The sequence below is a fragment of the Zychaea mexicana genome (assembly GCF_025766255.1).
Source record: "Zychaea mexicana strain RSA 1403 chromosome Unknown BDB00scaffold_123, whole genome shotgun sequence".
Classification (NCBI taxonomy): domain Eukaryota; kingdom Fungi; phylum Mucoromycota; class Mucoromycetes; order Mucorales; family Lichtheimiaceae; genus Zychaea; species Zychaea mexicana.
Genome location: NW_026516786.1, coordinates 39,641 through 60,337, shown reverse-complemented (window position 1 = coordinate 60,337; position 20,697 = coordinate 39,641). Strand labels below are relative to the sequence as shown.

Sequence of the window (20,697 nt, the reverse complement as noted above, 5' to 3'; positions counted from 1 at the left end):
GCAGACGCACACGGTTCATATATGTTTACGAATAATTTTCCCATATTCGGGCTTTCTTTCGTTGTGCTACATATTTCAGTAAGGTTTTGTCATGCAGAACTATTTGGACTGGTGCCTTTTGGGCAACATGTGGTCTCTTCCTGGGGATACTATACATTTCTGATGAAGGGACTATAAATGTGTGGCGAACAATATTATACGGGAGTGTATATGCAGGGTACAGTATAGTTGGAAGGAGAAGGAACAGGGCCAATGGTATTGTTGTGTTGGAGTAAGTGGTAATGGTGGTAACTGCAGGGCTTCTTCCGGAGCTGGTGCGTCGTCGTCGTTGTTGTATAACTACCAACAGGATGATTTGAGCCGTCTATCTCCTGGAGGACGCAGACCAGTGCCGGCAGGGCCATTTGCCTTTGACCCAGGGTAGGCGGATATCAGAGTGCGGCGGATGATTCAATGATGTCGTCGACCGCCTGATTGTTGGGTGCTAGGTCAGGTACGTATCTGGCCAAATGCGCCTGTAAGCTCTTGAATTCAGACGTAGCAATGGGCAGTATGAGGAATGTTCTCTTTTAGCTTCCTTGGCCCCACAGCGACTAACTTTTTTTAAGCGGCTATGAGGGGAGCCAGTGCATATGCCATTGCCCTAAGCGGTGACTGTCTCGAGAAAATACTGTCCAATACTGAATGAGGTCAACTATATGGGTGGTTCGAAGGCAACTAATCGCTTTGCACTTGCTGGCTCGGATAAGCAATTTGTCGTCCCGATTTAGCCTTATTGTCCAGTTTACAGGTTCATCTGCATTGTTCGCATCCGTTTCTTGTTTTAATAAAACCGGAGCACCGGGTCGTCGTACGATGTCGGGTTTTTCTATTGTTTGTCGCAACCTTTGAATCCTAAGAGTGTCAGTTCAAGCGAACGAGCCATACTTGACACTGGTAGTTCACGTAATCGGACAGAAAACTGGAATTGGTATATACGTGATCGCAGTTGTGTTGAGGATAATGTAGAACGGCCCGGAAACTACTGTATGTTCTGGTAGTATGGCTTAGCGCCAATTTATTGCAACCATTGTATGTGTGTTGTGTAGTTTGCCTCTCTGTTTTAGATGTTAAAGCGTAACAGCTAGGCCATATTCCAGCACCGGATGGATGAGGATACAGTTACGCACGCAGCGCTGGCCGGAGACCGATTTCGTACTGGTAAACTCCCAGCTGGCGGAACAGGGCCATAGTGCCTGTTGCTTTTGTGGTGTGTAATTCACCAAAGATCAAATATTACTAATACGGTTGAATGGTATTCCAAGGTATCGGAATTCTCCCGCTTTCGGTATTGATGTGCTGTAGAGATGACATATTACAGTATGTACGGGATAGAAAAGGCGCCACATAGAAGTATGATACTGTATTGGCGGGAGTAATATAAAGATAAATTGCAAGAATATATGATCTAGGAGTTCAACTTGTTTCTATTGTCGCTTGATACAGTATGTACGAGATCAGTATTGGCGTGATAATCTTTGTTCCGTGAAAGCCATGTATTTCTTCCATCTCCATTGCCGAGAAGTCCTTTTCTGCTGCATCAGGTGGTACTTGCGGGTCGTCTTCTGCCGGCAACATGTATAAATTATTTAAAATACTACGTCCCTCTTTCTTTCTTCTTTTTTCTCTATGTGTGCGTCTTTTGTCTTGCCTCATGTAGTGCTGCGAGTCAAAGGCATTTAAGACGACAATCAAGTACATGGCCCAGCAATCTTTTATTCGGCTAGCTCTCAAATCCTCTTACCAGACCAGCAGTAAGAGCACAGTTCATACGTACTTGACAACCGACCACGTACTAAGATATGATACCCTTTACGACAATGAATAAAAGCACGCCTTTTATCCAATTTGCCATACACTACGCTACTTGGGTCTTCCCTTCAACCCCATGCAGTTATCGCTACACGCATAAGTAATCCGATCCCTTTTGATTTTGCTATGTGAATACTCGGTTATAATTCGGTTTTTTCGGGCTGATTCTTGAGACGGTTCGGAACTGTTCTCACGTACACTCTACTCGGCTCGGATCTGGCTGAAAACCGACCCGTCTCGACGCTTGAGGATCCTTTAGTCCAGCTAAAGTAAATTTAAAAATTAGTGCGCTGAAAGGAAAGGGCATCCTTCTTTTCCTTCATGTTGTAATACAAGTCTTTCCACGTGGAATTACGTTCAAAAATGCTCAGCATACTAGACCTATGGTGCATTAATCATCTTGGTCATCATACATCTATCGTTGTATAAACGTTTACAAAAATGGATGTGACTCAAGAGTAGTCTTCTTTACACCTATTTCCTTGGCACTGAAATGAATCATCTTCGCTATTGTAGAAGAGTAGTAGGGATTGAGGTTGGTATTTTGCCCAACATCTAGGGTTTGAACACTGTGAGTATAGCTGATTGGCGATAACTGGCGAGGTTAGTTTCAAAGAATATGCAAAAAGATAAGCACTTTGAAAAGGGTGGGGAACTCATATCATAGCAGTAGCAAATGGCGATCTATAAAACAATACTTAATATTGATCAAATGCATTGTCTTAATGTAACTTCATTCTCTGCTGTAGTATTCAGTGCAAGACAGGAAGCTGTTTGTACCATACATATGCAGTTTTATTGAACGGAGGGATACAGAAATATAGTAGTCTGCAGGCTGTAGAAATTTAAAGACGTCCCTTCTATACTGGTCACTGTGAATTTATGATGAAACACTGAAAAACTTAACTATTGTTTTTGTAAATGTATTACATCATGGGTAACACTTTTATGTGTTTTCATACTAAATTAGGAGCTAAAAGAAACAATTTTTGTGTCAAGCTCTTAAAGCCACAAATCTTCCCTCATCATCACGACTTATTCTGTTTGAAATAGTTGACATTAAGAAGTCACTGTTTTGATATCATATCCATTACAGAAACACCCAGCAGTATGTATGGTTTGAAGTGTGACTAGAAGAGAAAGAAAGTGCACAGGAAACGTAACTCTTCAGGAGACAGTGAGTGAAGGTGAGCCGGCGCTTTATAAAACAAAACATTTAATTATTGTACACTTGCGCTCTTGTAACTTAAAAAGGTCAATTGCTATAAAAGGTTTCTTCCCGGTCATCCCTTTTGCTGCTGCCTTTTTTACAGCCACAAACAAAATTTGTTTGGATTCCCACGGACGTTGTTTGTATTTTGAATCTGGCACTATTAAAAATGATAGCATATGTCCAACAGCTTATGTCTCCTACTAGCAATTAAACAAGTGGATTTGTAGACTCTCGTTTGTCACGCATAACTTCTTAAAGTTTTGTGGTTATATCGTCATTAAAATTAGAAAAAGAGATAGGCGGCATGTGGATACTTTTCTGTGTGCGCACAAATGCATGAATTCAGCATTATTGACGATCCGAATATCTTGTATGACAGAGGGCACCCTTTCGTGCAACGGGTGCGGCACTCACACGTAACATATATAACTGCACCTTCTTCTTTTAGTTCTGTCTTTGTTTAGTATGTGATTGCTTTTAAGCTCTGTATTAACACGCTTGGCTTCTCCTAGTTAAAGAAGGTCTTTGAAAATGCTATCTATCATCCGAGCTCAACGTCATTGTTGCTATAGCAAGTTTATCAGAACCCACCAAAATATTCAACTGGGTACATACCTAACGCGTTGCTTAGAAAAAACCCTCCATGCTTCATGTAGTTTGCGGTAGCACAAACTCAGAGTTACCCGGTCAGCGGGGCTGACGGTTGTCATTTCGCTATGATGTTATAGTGTGCACACATACGTACGTACAGCAATTTTTACGCTTCAAGCTCGACGACATTGGATTTTAATTAATGCGTCGTGTTGAACGGGGAGCTGTTTAGAAGTGCCGCAGCATCGGGTACTGCATGCTAATATACGAAGTTCCATTTGTAGACCGGGACAATTGTCGTACGCGATGAAGATGTGCAAAGTAAACATGTCATGTAGCGCGCCCAAAATATAAATGCGTATATCGGAAAACAGCACGTACATGTGATTTTAATCATTTGTTTAGACTTCAATTCTTTTTTGACATTCTACTTGATATGACTCTATATAAAAAGCGCATTCAAGAGAGAAAGATGTAATTTTGAACAAAAGTACTGATAAAGTGAAGCAAGGAGGAGAATGGCATGATAATGATGCCAACCAGTTGTATACAGCTAATAAATAATAATGTGGATAAAAGTACATAATAATAACTAGTTTAGAAAATCCGTTCAACGTAGTAATTATATACTATTCGAACAAACCATCGTACAAAACACAAAGCACTCGCTTATATTTAATGATGTGGTACTAATTTACAGGCATATAATAGTAGAACTTACTGTGATACTGCTCACTAGTGTAATTAATTGAATGCTTATCATTGTTTGATGCTATGGTATTGAAGCTATGTAGCAAGGTTATTAAGTTTGAAGTGAAGATTGTACGGTAAGGGTGTTTATGTGCTTAGCAGATGAAATCGTGCATGTCTCAATAGTTTCCAGGTAAGGCGCACGGGCTTACTTGCTTTCCTTTTTACACAGCCTACGACGTATAAACTAAGCCTTACTGCAAAGAGAAGGAAAGAAAGAGAGGTAATTGCAGTGGGCTGTAGTGTACATACTAGCGGGGAAGGCCGATGATTCAAATAGCCTCCTTCCCAATATTAGTGGGCACAGCATGAAATGTATACGCTGCAAGTAAATCGTTTAGCCCTTGGGACATCAGCAAAACCAGACTCCCATTTGGATGTGTTAGCAAATCCCAAAGAGAAGAAAGAAAGGTGGTGGCTATACACACAGTAGTAATGGTAGTAGTAATAGAAGTAGCAATAGCAGTAGTAAAAGTAATGAGAGAGGACAACTCAGACTTTGGTTGATTGGAACACAGAGAGAGAAAGAGAGTTTTTTTATGTTCGCGACTTTCTCTTTTGGCCCTGTTCTCTCTTTCTCTTTCCAGACCACTGCACTCTTCTTTTTTCTCTTCTTCTTTCTAGTGTTATACCTTGTTGTTGCCGTATCTTTTTCCTCACTCTTACTCTATATCTTTGTTCGTTTCGAAATAAGGGAGGCTGGAAGAAGTAGTTGGGTAGATACTAAAGTAATATAACCAGAACTCTCGACGAAAAGTACGACAACAGCAACAGCAATAAATAACGACGAAAACGGTACACATAACACACGATCGGCATGCAAAAATGGAGGAATCAGCGTTAGGCATTACAGATTCAGGAGAGTCATCTCAGCCCATTCAGCAGCAGCCAAGCGGACCGAAAAGAAACAAAATCAGTCGCGCGTGTGACGAATGTCGCAAGCGAAAGGTAAAGATCAAAAAAGAAGAGAGGGGGAGGAGAAGAGGGACGCAATATGTAGATTACCCATTTATTGGCTGCATATATGTTGTTTGTGTTTTCTCGTCAACGACTCGCCAAGTTTCACTGAGACTGGATCTTGACAACTCAGCGGAGAAGCACAGGCTATTTTTTTTTTTTGCGAGGAACAGGATGGAGAGGGGCGTTGTTGGGGGAGAAAGAGAGAACGGAAAGAGAGTTTGGAGAAAAGATAAACATTTTCTTGTGCTGTGTGAACTCTCGGTGACTGAACTTTGTGCAAAACAACCGGAGTAGGTCCGCTGCGATGGGGCCCAACCTTGTCTGCGTTGTCAAAAGTCTCGGTCGGAATGTGTCTTTGTCAAGGTCACCCCAAAACGAGGTCCTCCCAAGCAGTATGTCGAAACGCTGGAGCCACGGCTGCGAACTCTAGAGCAAGTTATTAGAGCCTTGTCGCTAGAAACGCCCGCGCATGATCTGGGCCAGTGGTCTTTATCAGAAAAGTCTGTTGTTCACAAAAGCTCCTGTGAGTTTATGTCTAGTAAGTCGTCCTAATCTTTGCTTGTGTGTTAATAAGTCCTTTGGCAACTTATACTTGCTGCTTCTTAAGCTGATCCTATACCTTCCGCGTCTTCGTCATCATCCTTTCTTACATCTGGCTCGGCTCCAACGCCCACTTCACTAACACCCCAAATGGAAACAATGAGCGTTGGCTCAACCGGTCAAGCAGTTTATGTCAATGATTGCATCACTCGCGTCGATCGGATACCCAGCATTTACGACGACTTGTCCAGTGGTAGTAAGAGCAGCAACACTACCCCGTCGTTATCTTTGTCTAGCGGCGAACTTATCCATGAGCCAGCGCAGCCGAAACTCCACCCGCAGACTCTAGCAAGCACGACCATCCAAAACGACCTAATTAACCTGTATTTTACTCATGTACATCCCTACTTGCCGATCATCCACAAGACAACATTTTACTGCCAACTGAAATCCGCTCCATGTATACTATTATTAAATGCAATGTATGCTGTGGCAGCACGGTGGCATCAACCAACACGAGACGCGAGCGATGGACATCCAATTGGGTGGCGCTACTATCAAGCGGCTTTTAGTTTGATTGACATCTACACTGATACCCCACGGCTATCCACGATCCAAGCTTTGTTACTGCTGGTCAAGTATCAGGAGCATGTACGACGATCCGGCTTCTTTTGGCGAACCCGACAGTACTTTCAGATTATTATACGCATGTCACGGGATCTTGGCATTGCCAAATCCATCCCAACGAGTTTCCAGATGGATTTGACGGTAACAGAGCAACGAAAACGCACCTTTTGGGCAGTATATGCTTATGACGTATTGATGAGGTATGCTTTATTGAAACGGAAATAAAAGAGTGACACACCGATACATAGAGAGAAAGAGCACATCACTTACACACCTACACACGGGTTACTTTCTGTTGATGCTGATAACGTGTTCATTATACGTAGCACTGAGCTTGGGACCGATCCACATTTTGAAGATGCCGAATGTACAGCAGAGTATCCTACCTTACTGGTCGACGAGGTGCAAACGGATGATCAGGAAGTGCTGCTGAATTTCCACTGGATGGCCAAACTTGTTCACTTGCATGGGAGTATATTGTACTTTGCACGACAAAAATACATGGGCAACAACAACGCTGGACGTGGTAGTCGGCCGATGACGATGGCAGCAGTGACGACGACAAAATCCAAGGATGACTTTACAAATGTCTTCAGGACGCTGCAACTGCGACTAGATGACATGGCTACCAGTATGACCAGTGTCCTCAACAAATCTAACCAGACGGGCTCGTATGCATCATCATTTCAGTATATGCTCCTCCATTTAAGCACGATCCTGCTTCACCGACCTTATGCACTTGATTATGAGTCGAGTGTGTCGCAAGAACGATGTACCGATTCAGCTTCTGCCATTACACACATTGCAGAGACGTTGTTGAATACCGGCGGAGTTGAGAGCATGTATTATCCGATACGAGGCATCCAACATACCATCCATTGCCTTTCGGCAGCTATCACTGTACACAAGTGCCTTGCAGGTATACAAGGCCATCAGGAAGCATGTCGAAAATCACTTGCAGTGATGCATCGGTTATTGGAAAGCACACCAGCAGCAGACGTGGACGTGAACTGGACTCCAGAACCATTCTTTGGCAATACATCTCTCCAACAACAGCAACAACAACAGCAACAGCAGCAGCAGCAGCAACAGCAGTGGTCATCAGCATCATTGGGAAATCTTGCTTCATTAAATCCATCTGCGTCACGCTCATCACCAATACTTGTAGGCTCAGTATCCTCAAATAATGACATGATGCGGACCAAATCCAGACGTACAAGTCTTCAGTCCTTACAAACCATGGGAGGAGGAAGCAAGCGTCGATCAAGAGCAGGATCTAATTTAGGTACAAATGGTGGTGGCAGCCCTTCACCAACTGGTACACGGAATCCAGATCGTACATTGCGCTCGATGGTCTCCAATCACCGATTATCTATGCCCATTCTGGGATACTCTATGCCTCAGCAACAAACACAGCCACAACCACAACCGTTGCAGCAGCAGCAAGTACCTTCACCACCGCCCCAACAGGTACAACAACCGCAACCGCAGACTCAACAGCAACAGCAGCCAATATCGCCGGTTAGTTACCCACAGCCTCCATCCCCTACTGCTACTGGGTTTTATTCATCGTCTTCATCGGATATGTATGCCATGACTGCAAATAAGCCGAGCCCATTCTACAAGCAGGCTTTGCGCAGTAGTTCAGTTGCCGCCGCTGCAGCTGCCCAGCAACAGCAGCAGTACTATGGCGGAGCGCCAACGCGAACGGCATCGACACCCCATGTGAATCGTGTATCAGCCAGTCAACGTCGACATACCATCTCTGGTGGTGCTTATCAAGGACAACCTCCATACCCTCAACAACAACAGTATATACAACAGCATCAGCAACAGCTCACATACATTGATCCATATCAACAACAACAGCAACATCTTCCGCCTGCTTCTCAGCATGGGCAACAACAGGACCCGATGATGACTATGGGTAATGATGGCAGTGGTGGGCTTGTATACCAACAGCAGCAACAACAGCAACATCAGCCAATGTTGTTGGATAACCCAGGATTCCCAATGGATCCTGCAACACTGGAGCCACCCGCAGAGTCCATGATGGAACTACTGAATCAAACAATGTGATTCGCCCCACAAAATTTAAAAGCTGAAGCAAGGAGGGAGTGAGGAGGGGTTGGCTTTCGAAAACCAAGGGTGATGTTTTGAGTATGTGTCTCTGTATTGTAATCTAAAAGAATATCTATAGCTTGGCGGTGTGTATCTCTTCCCTCTTGTTATATATACTCTCCACACACGCCCATTTGTCTTATCTCCATTTTGTGATCCAAACAAAAGAAAAACACTTCGATTGATCGTACGTTTCTTGCATATTGCATATTGCATACAAAAACATTTACATATTTGCGGGAAAATAAGATTTATCATACAGATGTATTGAGGGGGATGAGTTTATATGTGTGTGTATACATTTCTACCACACTCAGCAAAAGGCATAATCGTGTTATGTATAAGGAGTTGCATATATACTGTCTTACAACGATTTTTCTTTTTCGACTCCGTTGTAGATGGTTCCGCGGAAGAAGTGTAAGGAAAGAATAAATAGGATGTATGATTGATTGGCGGTGGTGGCGATGGTATAGAAGATGATGATGAATAGATGGCTTTTTTTCTTGCGCTTGGTTGTTGGTTGATTGATTGTCAACGACGGCAGCTGGTCACAGAAGAACGTCGTCGCTGAGAACGGTTAGGATGCAGCAGCTTTGCCTTTTGTTTCAAACACCAATCAACAAACTTGGTACGACCAGAAGGACTAGAAACGTCTGTTGAAGCACGATACACGACCGCCGTAGCCGTCGGTGTTGCTGTATTGCTTGCTGCTGAAAGAACACGTTGTTGGCATGACGGCGATCGAGACATTGGATGAATTGACGGCGATCGAGAAAACTGTCGTTTTTTTACGTGCGGACTCCGCTTGAGTGTGCATAAGGTTGTAGTAGTGCCAGCGCCAGACGATGCGGGTCGGCTGCTGTTCCTCCGTAGCGACGACGATTTTCGACTTGCTTGTTGTGTTAGCGACGATGACGCTGCTGTAGTGGTAGTAACGGTTGCGGTGACATGAATGTCATAGTAATCAAAGTGTTCTTTGAATCTTGATCCACGGACCATGATGATTTGATGTTTAATTTTGTACGTATATGGGTTGATGCAATCGCAGTCGTAGTTGTTATAGGTGTTCTAGTAGTAGCGACAGAGGACTATGACAATGAAGAGAGAAGAGAGTGCCGATCAGAATGTGAAAGCTTTTAAATATCGGAAATAGTTGCACAATTGCGTGGAAGACCACAACAACAGGATGGGCCGCAGCTATTTATATTGTAATTGACCTCGGAAACATGCACAGACTATGCTGTTGTTGAGTTTGTTGCGGATAACAAGACAGTTTTGGATGCGCAAAGCTGCTTTGAGTTTTCGTACTCCTCCCCTCACTTTAGTTTTTTTATGCAAATGCCCATTTTTGGATAAGTCACTTGTCTTTTTTTAACCCTGGAATATATGCGACACGCATTACGTATAAAAGAACCGGTTGAATGCTCGGAAAACACAACAGCAAGCCCAAACACATCATCAGGCAGGCAATCTTGGCAATACCTGTCACGGGAATTATAGCAATAAACATAATTTGCGCATGCAGGCTGCGAGGTGCTTTTGTAAACATTTACTACTATTATCATGATTCAGTAAGTCAGTCCTATCTACATACTTCGTACCACCACCATTTCTTACACATTCTCTCATATATCTGCAGGAATGTTTTTGTTTCTTCTTCTTCCAGATTACGAACAAAAAACAGGCCACTTTCACACGCGTTGAAGCATTTTGTGCATAGACTCTCTTTTTCCTATATATCATCACAACAGCTATGATACTGCTACTGCTGTCATACCACCTGAAGAGCAAAACCTTGGTGATATGTGGTTCACATACAGCGAAGAAGGCTTACTTTAAGGCTACAAGGATCACATTTGGGGTGCTGTTCTTGTACTTCATGTTGATCCTGCTATTGCTTATCATCATTACAACTGTTTGTATGACCTTATATAATATGTAGACGAAACCCGTAACCTTTTTCCTGAGAAAGATGAAGTCACCAATGATAAGCAGAAATGTTTATTGCTGTCTAGTGCCGTAAAAAATCAACCGCGTATAATATTATTGTTGTATATACTAAGTATAGAAACAACAACTGACAACTGAGCGTATGTTTCATGTAGCATACGTACATTATACAGTTCTTCGTCAACAAACATTAATTTGGTAAGCCACCACGTACATAAAGTACTTGATAACTCGTTCTCTCTTGGCCTCCTCCTTCCGTCACTTCCCATGAGATAATAATATCATGAAAAATTGTCATTGGTTCTAATGTAAATTGTACGGCTATCATGATATGTATGCAAACATGTCGATCATTCACGTAATAAACTTTGTCTCCTGAAAAGCTTTTTTTGGAAATAATTATTCATCACATTGATGTATCATATGTCTAAATTAGTTTGCAGGAACAGAAATATATATCATATCCCCGATGTTATTTCTACCGGAAATTAGCAATATATGTTTCTCGTCATGAGAGCTGATTAACTAATAAGCCTGGAGTGACAATTATGACGCATCGCAAGTGAAAGAGAAAAAGGCGAACAAGTATACAGTGCGTATATTTTAAACAGAGAGTAGTAATGCAGGCACAGTTCCTGTTATCTTCAGGCGAGCGCATTGCAAATGCTCACATATGAGTACGTATGTACTTCAACATCGAAATATAGTAGTAGCCCGCCAAGAAGGAAAAAAACGATCGACGACAGTATCTCTGGGATTCTCTTCTTCTACTGCATAGCCCTATCAACAATTTTCCTGTCTATATTTTAATCGTGATGGTGGTAGGCGTTTCAATATGAGAGTGATGAAATTGAAGCTTATCTTTTTGTTGACAACGAAGTAATCGTTGCGCTGGGCTTACTGCGTAGATTCATCGATCCCAATTTCCGCAGTTGTACCGTACTACATGGTGAAAAGTAAAAGAAGAGGCACACGTAGATCTCACTTTCAATGATGTATGTGCGATGATGTCAATACAGCTGTCTTGACCTTGAATTTATGCTTTGGAATAAAGCTTTGAATTTCTTTTGTTTCAAATGCATAATTGAGACGTTGTTGTTCTTTTTCTTTACTGGTCATGACCCTGAATTTTATAAAGATGGAAGAGCATGTGAAAGTAAATTTCAAGTGAGTACTTGCCGATTTTTTACGAAACACGAAAATCCAGTCTATTTTTCTTCTGTAACGCGTACTAAAAATATAATAAGCAGTCAAAACTCAAAAGCCCACAATAGAAATGACTTTTCCGTCATTTGTACTTTAACACGGCGGCAATGCAGTTTTCACTTAGAATACATACGACCAACGACGATTATTTTCGACTTCCATTATAACACTGTATACACAGAGCATTAAGCTCAAATATAGGCATTATGTGTAGTATGTATAAAAAGGTCATGCGATCTCTGATTGCTAATAATGTTGTCACTATTAGCGTCAACGACAACAATGGAACCACTAAATGCGGATTGAGAGAAAATATCAAGAGTTTGCACGTAGCCGCAGTTGTGATAATGGTAGCAACATCAGTATCAGTTATGGCTGCCAAGGAAGCTTTTCCTCCTACGAATACTGGAGTACTTTTGTCATTCATATGTTGTATGTACTGACGACATGTCAAGTATATTTTTTGTTTATCATTGCACGCCTGTGCGTACAAAACGTCTGCTCTTTCTTGCGTCATCGCTTCACTGATAATATTAAACATACTTAAGACTGGCCGGCTCCATCTTCATTCGCTGTAAAGCGTCTTTTCTCCATAATTCGACGAGCTTGTTTGAATCGCACATGTTATTGTATTCACCTTTTCGATAAGTCTATGTATCTTTGCATTTTAAAAGTTGTGTACAGATTTCATGAAATACCACACACTTATTGTTGTATATCAAGCATCTCCTTTTTGAGATCGACCATATCAAATCTTGGCGAAAGCCTTTTTTATATATCCCAGTGTCGTGGGTGGCCTGTTAAAAATTAATAAATTTAAAGACTGGCAAGACGGCTTGGCAAATAATTCAATCATGCCGTTACAAATTAAAAGAGCGATGTTCCGTCCCTCGCTCGAAATAAGCTCATTGTTCACGGTGGAAACACTTCGTTTTTGAAGAACAGATGGTCAAGTTGGATTGACATATTCTCTTGGTGACAGAAATCGTTGTCGTCGCAATGGATCTTAGCTTGTCGCAGCGACCAAAGTATATAGCAAGTAAGCCCAAGATAAATCGATGGTTATAAGGGATTGGGTATTCAGAACAGGTATGTATGATCTTCTTCCCACATTCCTCGTTTGTTTTAAAAGAACTCTCTCTCTTTACCTTATGACAAGTGGTGAAACGTGTATATGCAGAGTGATACGGACACAGCGTCATCGTTCCTAAATTATCAACCTGATTCCCCGAACAGTAGTTTATTTCTTTGTTTTAGCTTTCTAGGACAGGAGTACAACAGTAGAGAGCGTCTAGATCGATCTCGGCTTGCGTAATGATGATACTGGGCGTATGAAGCAAATAACAGATTGAATTTCTTAATAAAGTTAAATAAGAGTTTAAATCATCGTGATGGTAGGAAGAAAATCGCTGAGATGAATGTATCCATCTTATAGCAATGCAAAAATCTCACGTAGAAACGAGAAATCCTCCGAAACTGGAAAAACAAACTAATGGGAATCTAACCACATGTTGTGCGAGAATCTCCTCGGAATATCCTTTTTCGTTCTTGTCAAACTTTTTTCATAATGCCTTTTTTGACAGTCGCACGTCACCATTGTATTGGCAGCAGCAGAAGGAGCAGGAAACAGCAAGAACAGTATTATTATAATTATTTACTCAGCACGTTCAACACCGTCAATAGGAGTTCGACGAGTCGTCGACATGCCGCATCATTCGTATGGCGCAGCAGCAACAGTGCTCGCTACTATACGACGGATGCCACCACAGCAACAGCAGCACCGAGCAGCACCAGTAGAAATGATAGTCATAAGTCAAGAAAATGGATTCGACGAGGATTATGGACTTTAAGCGGCGTTGCCGCCACTGGTGCCGCAGTTTACTATTTGATTCAAGACGTTGAATATATTGGTGTCGCTCGAGGCGCACATAAAGCCGTACCATCTTTGGCACTGCATCCAAATACAGGCGGCAATAAAGACTTGCCTATCGTAACCCATCAATTGGATGACGACAATCCAGAGGCCGTGAAAAAGCTGACCAAGCCGCGTATTGTAGTTTTGGGCGGTGGATGGGGCGCTGTTGCCGCACTTCAACAACTCAATCCAGACGACTACAACGTGACCCTAGTTAGCGATAACAATTATTTTCTATTCACGCCGCTTCTCCCAAGCGCTACAGTAGTAAGTATTTAACTCAATAGTATCCTGTAGTAGTAGACAAAGAGACACCGTGGTTCACAGCCAGATAAATGGTTAATATGAATTTTTATCATTATATACGATATAGGGAACACTAGAGATGCGATCTTTGTTAGAATCGCTAAGAAAGATAGTAGCAAGGGTCCATGGTCACTTTCTAGAGGGCACAGCGGTAGACGTTGATCTGAACAACAAATATGTAGAGGTAATCGGCGCTGACGGCGAAGATAAAGGCAAACGATTCTATGTTCCATATGACAAGCTGTTGATTGCCGTTGGATCGACGAGTATCACACATGGCGTAGAAGGCTTGGAGCATACTTTCCGATTAAAAACAATTCAAGATGCCATGGCTGTTAGAAGAACCGTAACACGGAATGTTGAACAGGCTTCGTTACCGACAACATCGCCAGAAGAGCGTAAACGGCTGCTTAGCTTTGTTATTTGTGGAGGCGGACCAACGGGTGTTGAGTTTGCAGCGGAAATTTATGACTGGATGAACGAAGATCTGGTAAAATGGGTACGTAAAAAATTGGTTTTCCTTTCTTCACGCAAACCCATTCGCATCTACTATGAGATTAGGGAAGGGGAAAGTAAAAAGAGTTCGAGTATCTTCTGCATTAATATACGGAATTGGTTAATAACAACTACTTTGGATTTTTTCAGTTTCCAAAAATTCTCCGTGAAGATATATCGGTTACCATCATCCAATCCAGAGACCATATTCTAAACACATTCGATGTCAAGATCAGCGAGTATGCAGAGCGCAAATTCTCGCGCGAAGGCATCAATCTTATTACAAACGCACGTGTCTTACGAATCCTGAAAGATAAAGTCGTCTACAGGAACAAAGATGCAGAGGGTGACAAGGTTGGCTTTGGTGAAGTTCCGTATGGCCTTTGCATGTGGTCAACTGGCATCGGTATGTTGTATTACTATCTATATTAGTGGTAATAATTACGAGTTATCGATACTAACGGATTGTTTGTTTTCACTTCGAATTAAAGCAATGACACCCTTCGCTTTGATGTTGGCTGAAAAACTAGGAAAGCAAGTCCATCAGCGTGCTATACAAACCGATGCATACTGCAGAGTGCTTGGTCTCTCAGACGGATCTATTTTCGCGATAGGCGACTGTGCTACCATCAAGAATCAGAAATTGTTGGACCACATTATGGAACTTTTTGAAAACGCTGATCAGTATGCATAATACCTCTTCATGTTGCTCTGCTCTCAGACCATCATCATCATCGTCATTACATCTTTCTTCTTTTCCTGTTTTTATTAATATCTATATTGTAGGGACAAGGATGGAAGCTTGACGCTTGACGAGTTTGCCAGTTCAGTGGAGGAAATGCGTACTAGATTCCCTTTAACGAAACAGCATCTTGGCGAACTTGTTCACATGTTCAAAAAATACGACGCCGATAATAGTGGCACGTTAGAAGTTCAAGAAATGCATACTTTGCTGAGTGATATCGACAAGAAAATGACGCAATTGCCTGCGGTAAGTTCGCTCTCATATATATTTTCAAAGGGGCAAGATAAACGGGTGATGGACAGTATATTCAAACGATAGCGAAGGAAACGATTGGAACAAGAAAAAAGCTCACATGACAAATTTTAATGCAACAATGAAAACGAAAAAACAAAACAATGCATGTAATTTATGACAGACGGCGCAAGTGGCCAGTCAGCAAGGTGCCTACGTCGGTCGACTGCTAAACCAGCTAGCCAAAGATGAAAATGATGTCGATAAGGTGGTTGGGCCCTTCCAGTACCGGCACTTGGGCTCGCTCGCCTACCTGGGTAATACGGCAGTCGGCGAGTTTGGATGGGGATACAAGATGATTGGTGGTTTGTATGCTCAGTACTTGTGGCGATCTGTTTATTGGTCCAAGCAGGTGAGAAAGCTTATTCATCTAGCACAAGATGGGTGAGAGTCATCGAGGTACTAAGGGTACGCTTTTTCTGAACAACAACGTAATATGTAGGTGAGCTTGCGGACGCGGATCAATTTAAGCATTGACTGGTCCAGAAACGCCATGTTCGGACGAGACATTACGACAGTGTAAAATTTGGTTTATTGTTCAGCAGCCATAGTAGCAGTACCACTAGTAGAGCGTGTCGGGTGCGATGACGAAAGGCAACAAGGCGCATTGTATACATAAAAGGGAGGTCTGCTTAGTGGAACAAATATAGAATTCGGGGTTAAATTGCATGTGTGTGCCTCGGAAATCCTCATCTGTGCAAGAAAGTCGACTGTCTTTGTTGTCGCAGTCGTCGTTTACGTCGTTCGTGCTACGCTAATAATTTTGGGGGATGTGTGAAATCCGATCACGCGTTTGATTGGTGATGCTAGGGGGGGATGTTAATTATGCCTCTTTTACAGCACCAGAACAAGCAGCACCACGCTTCGCTCTTGCTTTTTTTGCTTCTTCTCTCGCTCTCTGCTTTGTCCTGCTGGTTGAGAAGCGTCCATGCGGTGCTAATCCGTAAATATAATATCATTCTTTTCTGGCTCCTCTCTTCTCTCTTCTCTCGTTTTTCCGTATGTCATCCTTATCCTTCTGCAGCAACAATAACAACAACAACAAATTGTCGCAGCTTTTGCCTCTCCTCCCCCTCCTCCGGTAGCACTTGTGCCTCTCCTTTCTCTCTCTTCCGCACTTTCACTTTTAACTTCCTTTCTTATACTTTTATATTTGCCTCACACACACACCATTCCCCGCACGCATACATACACATCAGTTGCGTAGCAACCCTCATTTTAAATAACCTAGCAATAATCCCTTCATAGCAACACATACACTACCTTAACAACCGTAACCACGACAATCACAACCCTCCGCTTGTGTCTGGCCATACATGTCACTGAACCGTTCGCGTGCTCGTTGGTCTCCGCCACCACCACCACCGCTACCGGGCAGTGGTAGTACTGGTGCTGGTGCAGGCGGAGGTGACATTGTTCCTACATCGATTGAGCAATCACTTCAAGATTGGCTGTCTCGAAGCATTTCTGACAATTCGCCGATCTTGGACACAAAGTGCTGTCGCTGTTGTGGCCTACCAAACTGTGATAACTTTGAGACCTTGGCCAATACTGTAAGGAAACTGGAAGGGGATGCTCGTTTAGCTGCTGGTAGGTCTCTCTTCTTTTTGCTCTTCTTCGTTTACTATGATTCCCTTGTCTTCCCTTATGCCTTCTACATCTACTTCTCCTCTTTCTCCTCTACTTTCTCCTCTCCTTTTCTCCCTTTTATGGTACTGATGCAGGGAAAGAAATTGGACAGAGTCTACTTCACAAGCATGAGAACTATGTCGTCGAATCGAATCAAGTTAAAGCAGATTTGGAACAACAAGTACGTGCTTTTATGCACACTCTATATACTTTTTCTCGTTGTGTTTGTGCTATGTGAGAATGAAAAAAAAGGGAGAGTAAGAGAGACAAAGAGAGAGAGATTGGTGATACTCACAGTTTGTTTGTGTAACCTTTCAAAAATTGACTAGCTGGATGAAGCACGCGAAAAAGCACGACAACTCGAGCAATTGTTGGAGGATGCTGATTGTACTCGACAAGAACTTTTGGAAGAGCATAGCAAATCGACTTGGGAGTGGCAGAAAACGCAAAAGGTATCTCTTACCCATATAGCAGTGAAGGAAGTTGGAGGAGGGGAACTTGAAAGCGTCACCATGTTTTATTTCTATTTTGCTGACACAACATTACTTATAATCAGACTTTGCGAGAAACAGCCGCTGATCTTGAAGTCGCTAATGCCCGCTGTGCACAGCTGATAAACGAGCTCAAGGCAGAGACGATGGAAGTCGATAAATTACGTATTTTCAAATTTATGGTTCGCCAAGCCGACGTGCGCGAAGAAAATCTACGTGCAAAGGTACACGCAAATATTTATTTCTGACAGCTACATTCTACAAACATAAATCTGACACATGTCTTTCATGGTACTTACATGCAACCGACAATAGCTGGAGGACACAAAGCAGGAACTAGCCATTGCGAGAAAAGCGGAATTGACCTTGGAGTCCAAACATAGGAAGCTCAAATCAAGATATGGTAATTGGATATACGTTTATATTTATTATTTAAGTATATAATTAGACAGCTCCTCCTTTTGATATGCTGCAACAAGGCGACTAAATTCATTCTATTCAAATAAGAAACTGTATGCAGCGCGTACGAAAGGTTAAAGCTCAATCAGCAGGAGTTTGGTAGTACGGATAGCCTGACGTGGCTCCGTGAATCCAATGAAAAGCTTCGAAGAGATGTACTAAAGGTTAGTGAGAAATAAACATTATAATGCACTACATACAACACACACACATATCTATGCAGATATGTGTGCCTCTGCATGTACGATGTGTGTACACATACATTGTACTAACAATTAAATGTTATTGTAAATTGCTATTATAAATATAGCTCACAACAAGGTCGTCGACATCTGCAGTCGACCTGCAGCACCAACAGCCGCACTTCATCACGTTGATCAAGGAACTCGCGCTAGCCAATAACAAGCTCAAAACTGACCTTCTGGAATGTCGCGAACTGTTGTCCGAAACACGGCACGAAGTCATCACCCTGAACTGTCGAATCGAAGACTTGGAGAAGGATAACAACAATAACAGCAGCGACTATCATAATATGAACAAGCAGCGGCACCAATGGCCTGATAAACATGAACGATTTCTCAGTACATCGGCTCCTCAGGATGGTATGGATGACGACGATTTCAATAGAATGAAATGGCTGCAACCATCGCCACCAGAGCCGCTGCAACGGAAACAGTTGTTACAATCACAAAAGAGCACCGGCACTAACAGTGGCACCAGCGGCAGCAGTAAACCAGGTGGTGGCAAGTCTTTACGCACGCGACGTGCTACTTCTTCATTGGTTTCTCCACCAAAAGATTTGCCTGCTATCTCCCCTTCACCGACGGCATCCACATCAACACCTACCGCGAATGCTGCTACAGCGATCACACCCACAGCATCCATCGTGCATCACCACTACCATTATCATATGCAACATCAACAACAGCAGCATCAGGAGAGTTCTGCTGTTGTACCCCGATCATATGACTCTAGTCAGGATGATGATGATACACTTGCACCATTACAAGAGGCTCCATCGCCACGGAAAATAGCTGATAATATGCAGCAGCAAATTACGGCGGTATGTAAAATACCGCACAAGCACCGCGTTTCAATTTTTAAATAGATTATGTTTTTATGTAAACAATAACAACAGAATGAAAAGTGAAAGAAGGATACTAATAGCATATAACACTGATTTTCTCATGTAGAGTCCCGAAGAAAATAGCATGCTAGTACTTCCGCCCATGAAGAATTCTGTATCCTTTTCATCGCAAGCAACGAGCAACAACAGTGTGTTAGCAGAGGATGACGCGACGACGGCAGGAGCCGTTATCTTGGAGGAAGAGCAAGACGGCACACCGTTTCATCTGCTGAAAGCACATGTCACGCAAACGCTGCAGCGGTTACGAGCCACAGACATCCGTGCATTGAATAGACGTCTAAAACGAGCCTTTGATATATTGGAATTGAGCACCATGAGTAACTCGATCATCGATAACGTGCTCGTGGATGTCGAGGCTCTAAGAATACGATTTGCATGGCTGGATGATGAGGAACGGAAAGCAGCTGTGGATGAGGAAGAGGAGCCGTGGCGACATGACGTATCCATGCAAGAGTTCTTCCCGACGCTGCAGGTCATGCAGGATATGCTTCAAGAGATCGGACAGCTACGTAGCACCATGAACGATCTGCAGGTCGAGTACGTCAAGAAGGTTGAAGAAAGCGGCATGCGGGCTGAACAAGAGGTTATTCGAAAACGCGAGATCCGTCGTGCTGCAACAACTGGCCCATTGTCAACATCAGCAGCAACAAATCAGCAGCCTAATATAGTAGCTTGGTTAACCAGCGTGTTTTTCCAACGTCCACATCCCGATGTGGCAGCAGATGAGACTAAAAAGCTGATGAGGTCCGTATCGCATGATTCTATCTTGGAGCAGCAGCAGCAGCAACAGCAACAAAGCAATAGTGAACGGAAAACGATACGACATAAACGTAGTGATATTGACCGCTACGGGCCTCCATCGAGCTATCCTCGTGTTGCTTCATCTGCAGAAAAACGAGCAGCCAACAAACCCTATAGTAGTGGTGCTGTTGGTAGCAGCAGCAGCAGTAGTACAAGTCAGCCTCGACCCATTCCGTACCCAAAGCTTCGAGCCTCACGAAGCGCTGGAGGTTCCGTTCGTCGGAGCAGGTCGATGCAAGCACCTGCGCTCGAGTATGCTGCTGTCAAACGGAAAAAGAGCCTGGGACTCAATACGTCCATGGTCGACCTTGGCACTTCTCCAGATATCGATGTCGATTGGAAGGTCGGCAGTGCCTTTGGTGCTACAACAAGTTGGCTTGGCAACAAATAACATAATGTCTTTACTTTCTTCTTCTTCCTTATTATCCTTTTTTAGTATATAGTCTAAACCCCATATTTAATTCACGAGCATACCTCTTTGTAAATGTATAAATCAAAATGAAACAAACAAATTTTTTTGTGTGTATAATTTCGTTTCCTTCGGCCCGAAGTGCAGTTTAGTCAAGTGACAACGTGATTATCTATTGATGCATGAGTGTTCCATAAGCG

General features: G+C 42.8%; 4 protein-coding genes across 4 annotated transcripts; 3 read left to right on the top strand and 1 right to left on the bottom strand.

Moving 5' to 3' along the window:
- The first annotated feature begins 5,880 nt into the window (after positions 1-5,880).
- Positions 5,881-8,839, top strand: BDB00DRAFT_851216 (fungal-specific transcription factor domain-containing protein). Its single transcript, XM_053125490.1, has 2 exons — positions 5,881-6,732; positions 6,859-8,839. Exons 1-2 carry the CDS (start codon positions 6,056-6,058, stop codon positions 8,609-8,611), a joined length of 2,430 nt encoding a protein of 809 aa, XP_052974146.1. The 5' UTR covers positions 5,881-6,055; the 3' UTR covers positions 8,612-8,839.
- On the bottom strand, positions 8,840-9,932 carry BDB00DRAFT_851215 (uncharacterized protein). The gene has a single exon (XM_053125489.1). The coding sequence runs from the start codon at positions 9,650-9,652 to the stop codon at positions 9,185-9,187; it is 468 nt and encodes a 155-aa protein (XP_052974145.1). The 5' UTR covers positions 9,653-9,932; the 3' UTR covers positions 8,840-9,184.
- Positions 9,933-13,376: 3,444 nt separating this feature from the next.
- BDB00DRAFT_878006 (pyridine nucleotide-disulfide oxidoreductase-domain-containing protein) lies at positions 13,377-16,084 on the top strand (the record flags this gene model as incomplete). The annotated part of the gene is made up of 7 exons (XM_053127683.1): positions 13,377-13,991; positions 14,098-14,529; positions 14,676-14,931; positions 15,017-15,209; positions 15,312-15,516; positions 15,686-15,913; positions 16,004-16,084. The coding sequence occupies 7 exons, from the start codon at positions 13,377-13,379 to the stop codon at positions 16,082-16,084; spliced, it is 2,010 nt and encodes a 669-aa protein (XP_052974144.1).
- A 793-nt stretch (positions 16,085-16,877) lies between these two features.
- On the top strand, positions 16,878-20,479 carry BDB00DRAFT_878005 (uncharacterized protein; the record flags this gene model as incomplete). The annotated part of the gene is made up of 8 exons (XM_053127682.1): positions 16,878-17,151; positions 17,286-17,371; positions 17,520-17,642; positions 17,747-17,905; positions 17,997-18,084; positions 18,189-18,304; positions 18,451-19,203; positions 19,334-20,479. The coding sequence occupies 8 exons, from the start codon at positions 16,878-16,880 to the stop codon at positions 20,477-20,479; spliced, it is 2,745 nt and encodes a 914-aa protein (XP_052974143.1).
- Between the last annotated feature and the right edge of the window lie 218 nt (positions 20,480-20,697).

Excerpts from the sequence above, each read along its gene's own strand:
- BDB00DRAFT_851216 (XM_053125490.1), top strand. The coding sequence starts at position 6,056 with ATGGAAACAATGAGCGTTGGCTCAACCGGTCAAGCAGTTTATGTCAAT. Across the intron at positions 6,733-6,858 it reads GCTTATGACGTATTGATGAG|CACTGAGCTTGGGACCGATC; the intron begins GTATGCTTTATT and ends CATTATACGTAG.
- BDB00DRAFT_851215 (XM_053125489.1), bottom strand. The coding sequence starts at position 9,652 with ATGGTCCGTGGATCAAGATTCAAAGAACACTTTGATTACTATGACATT.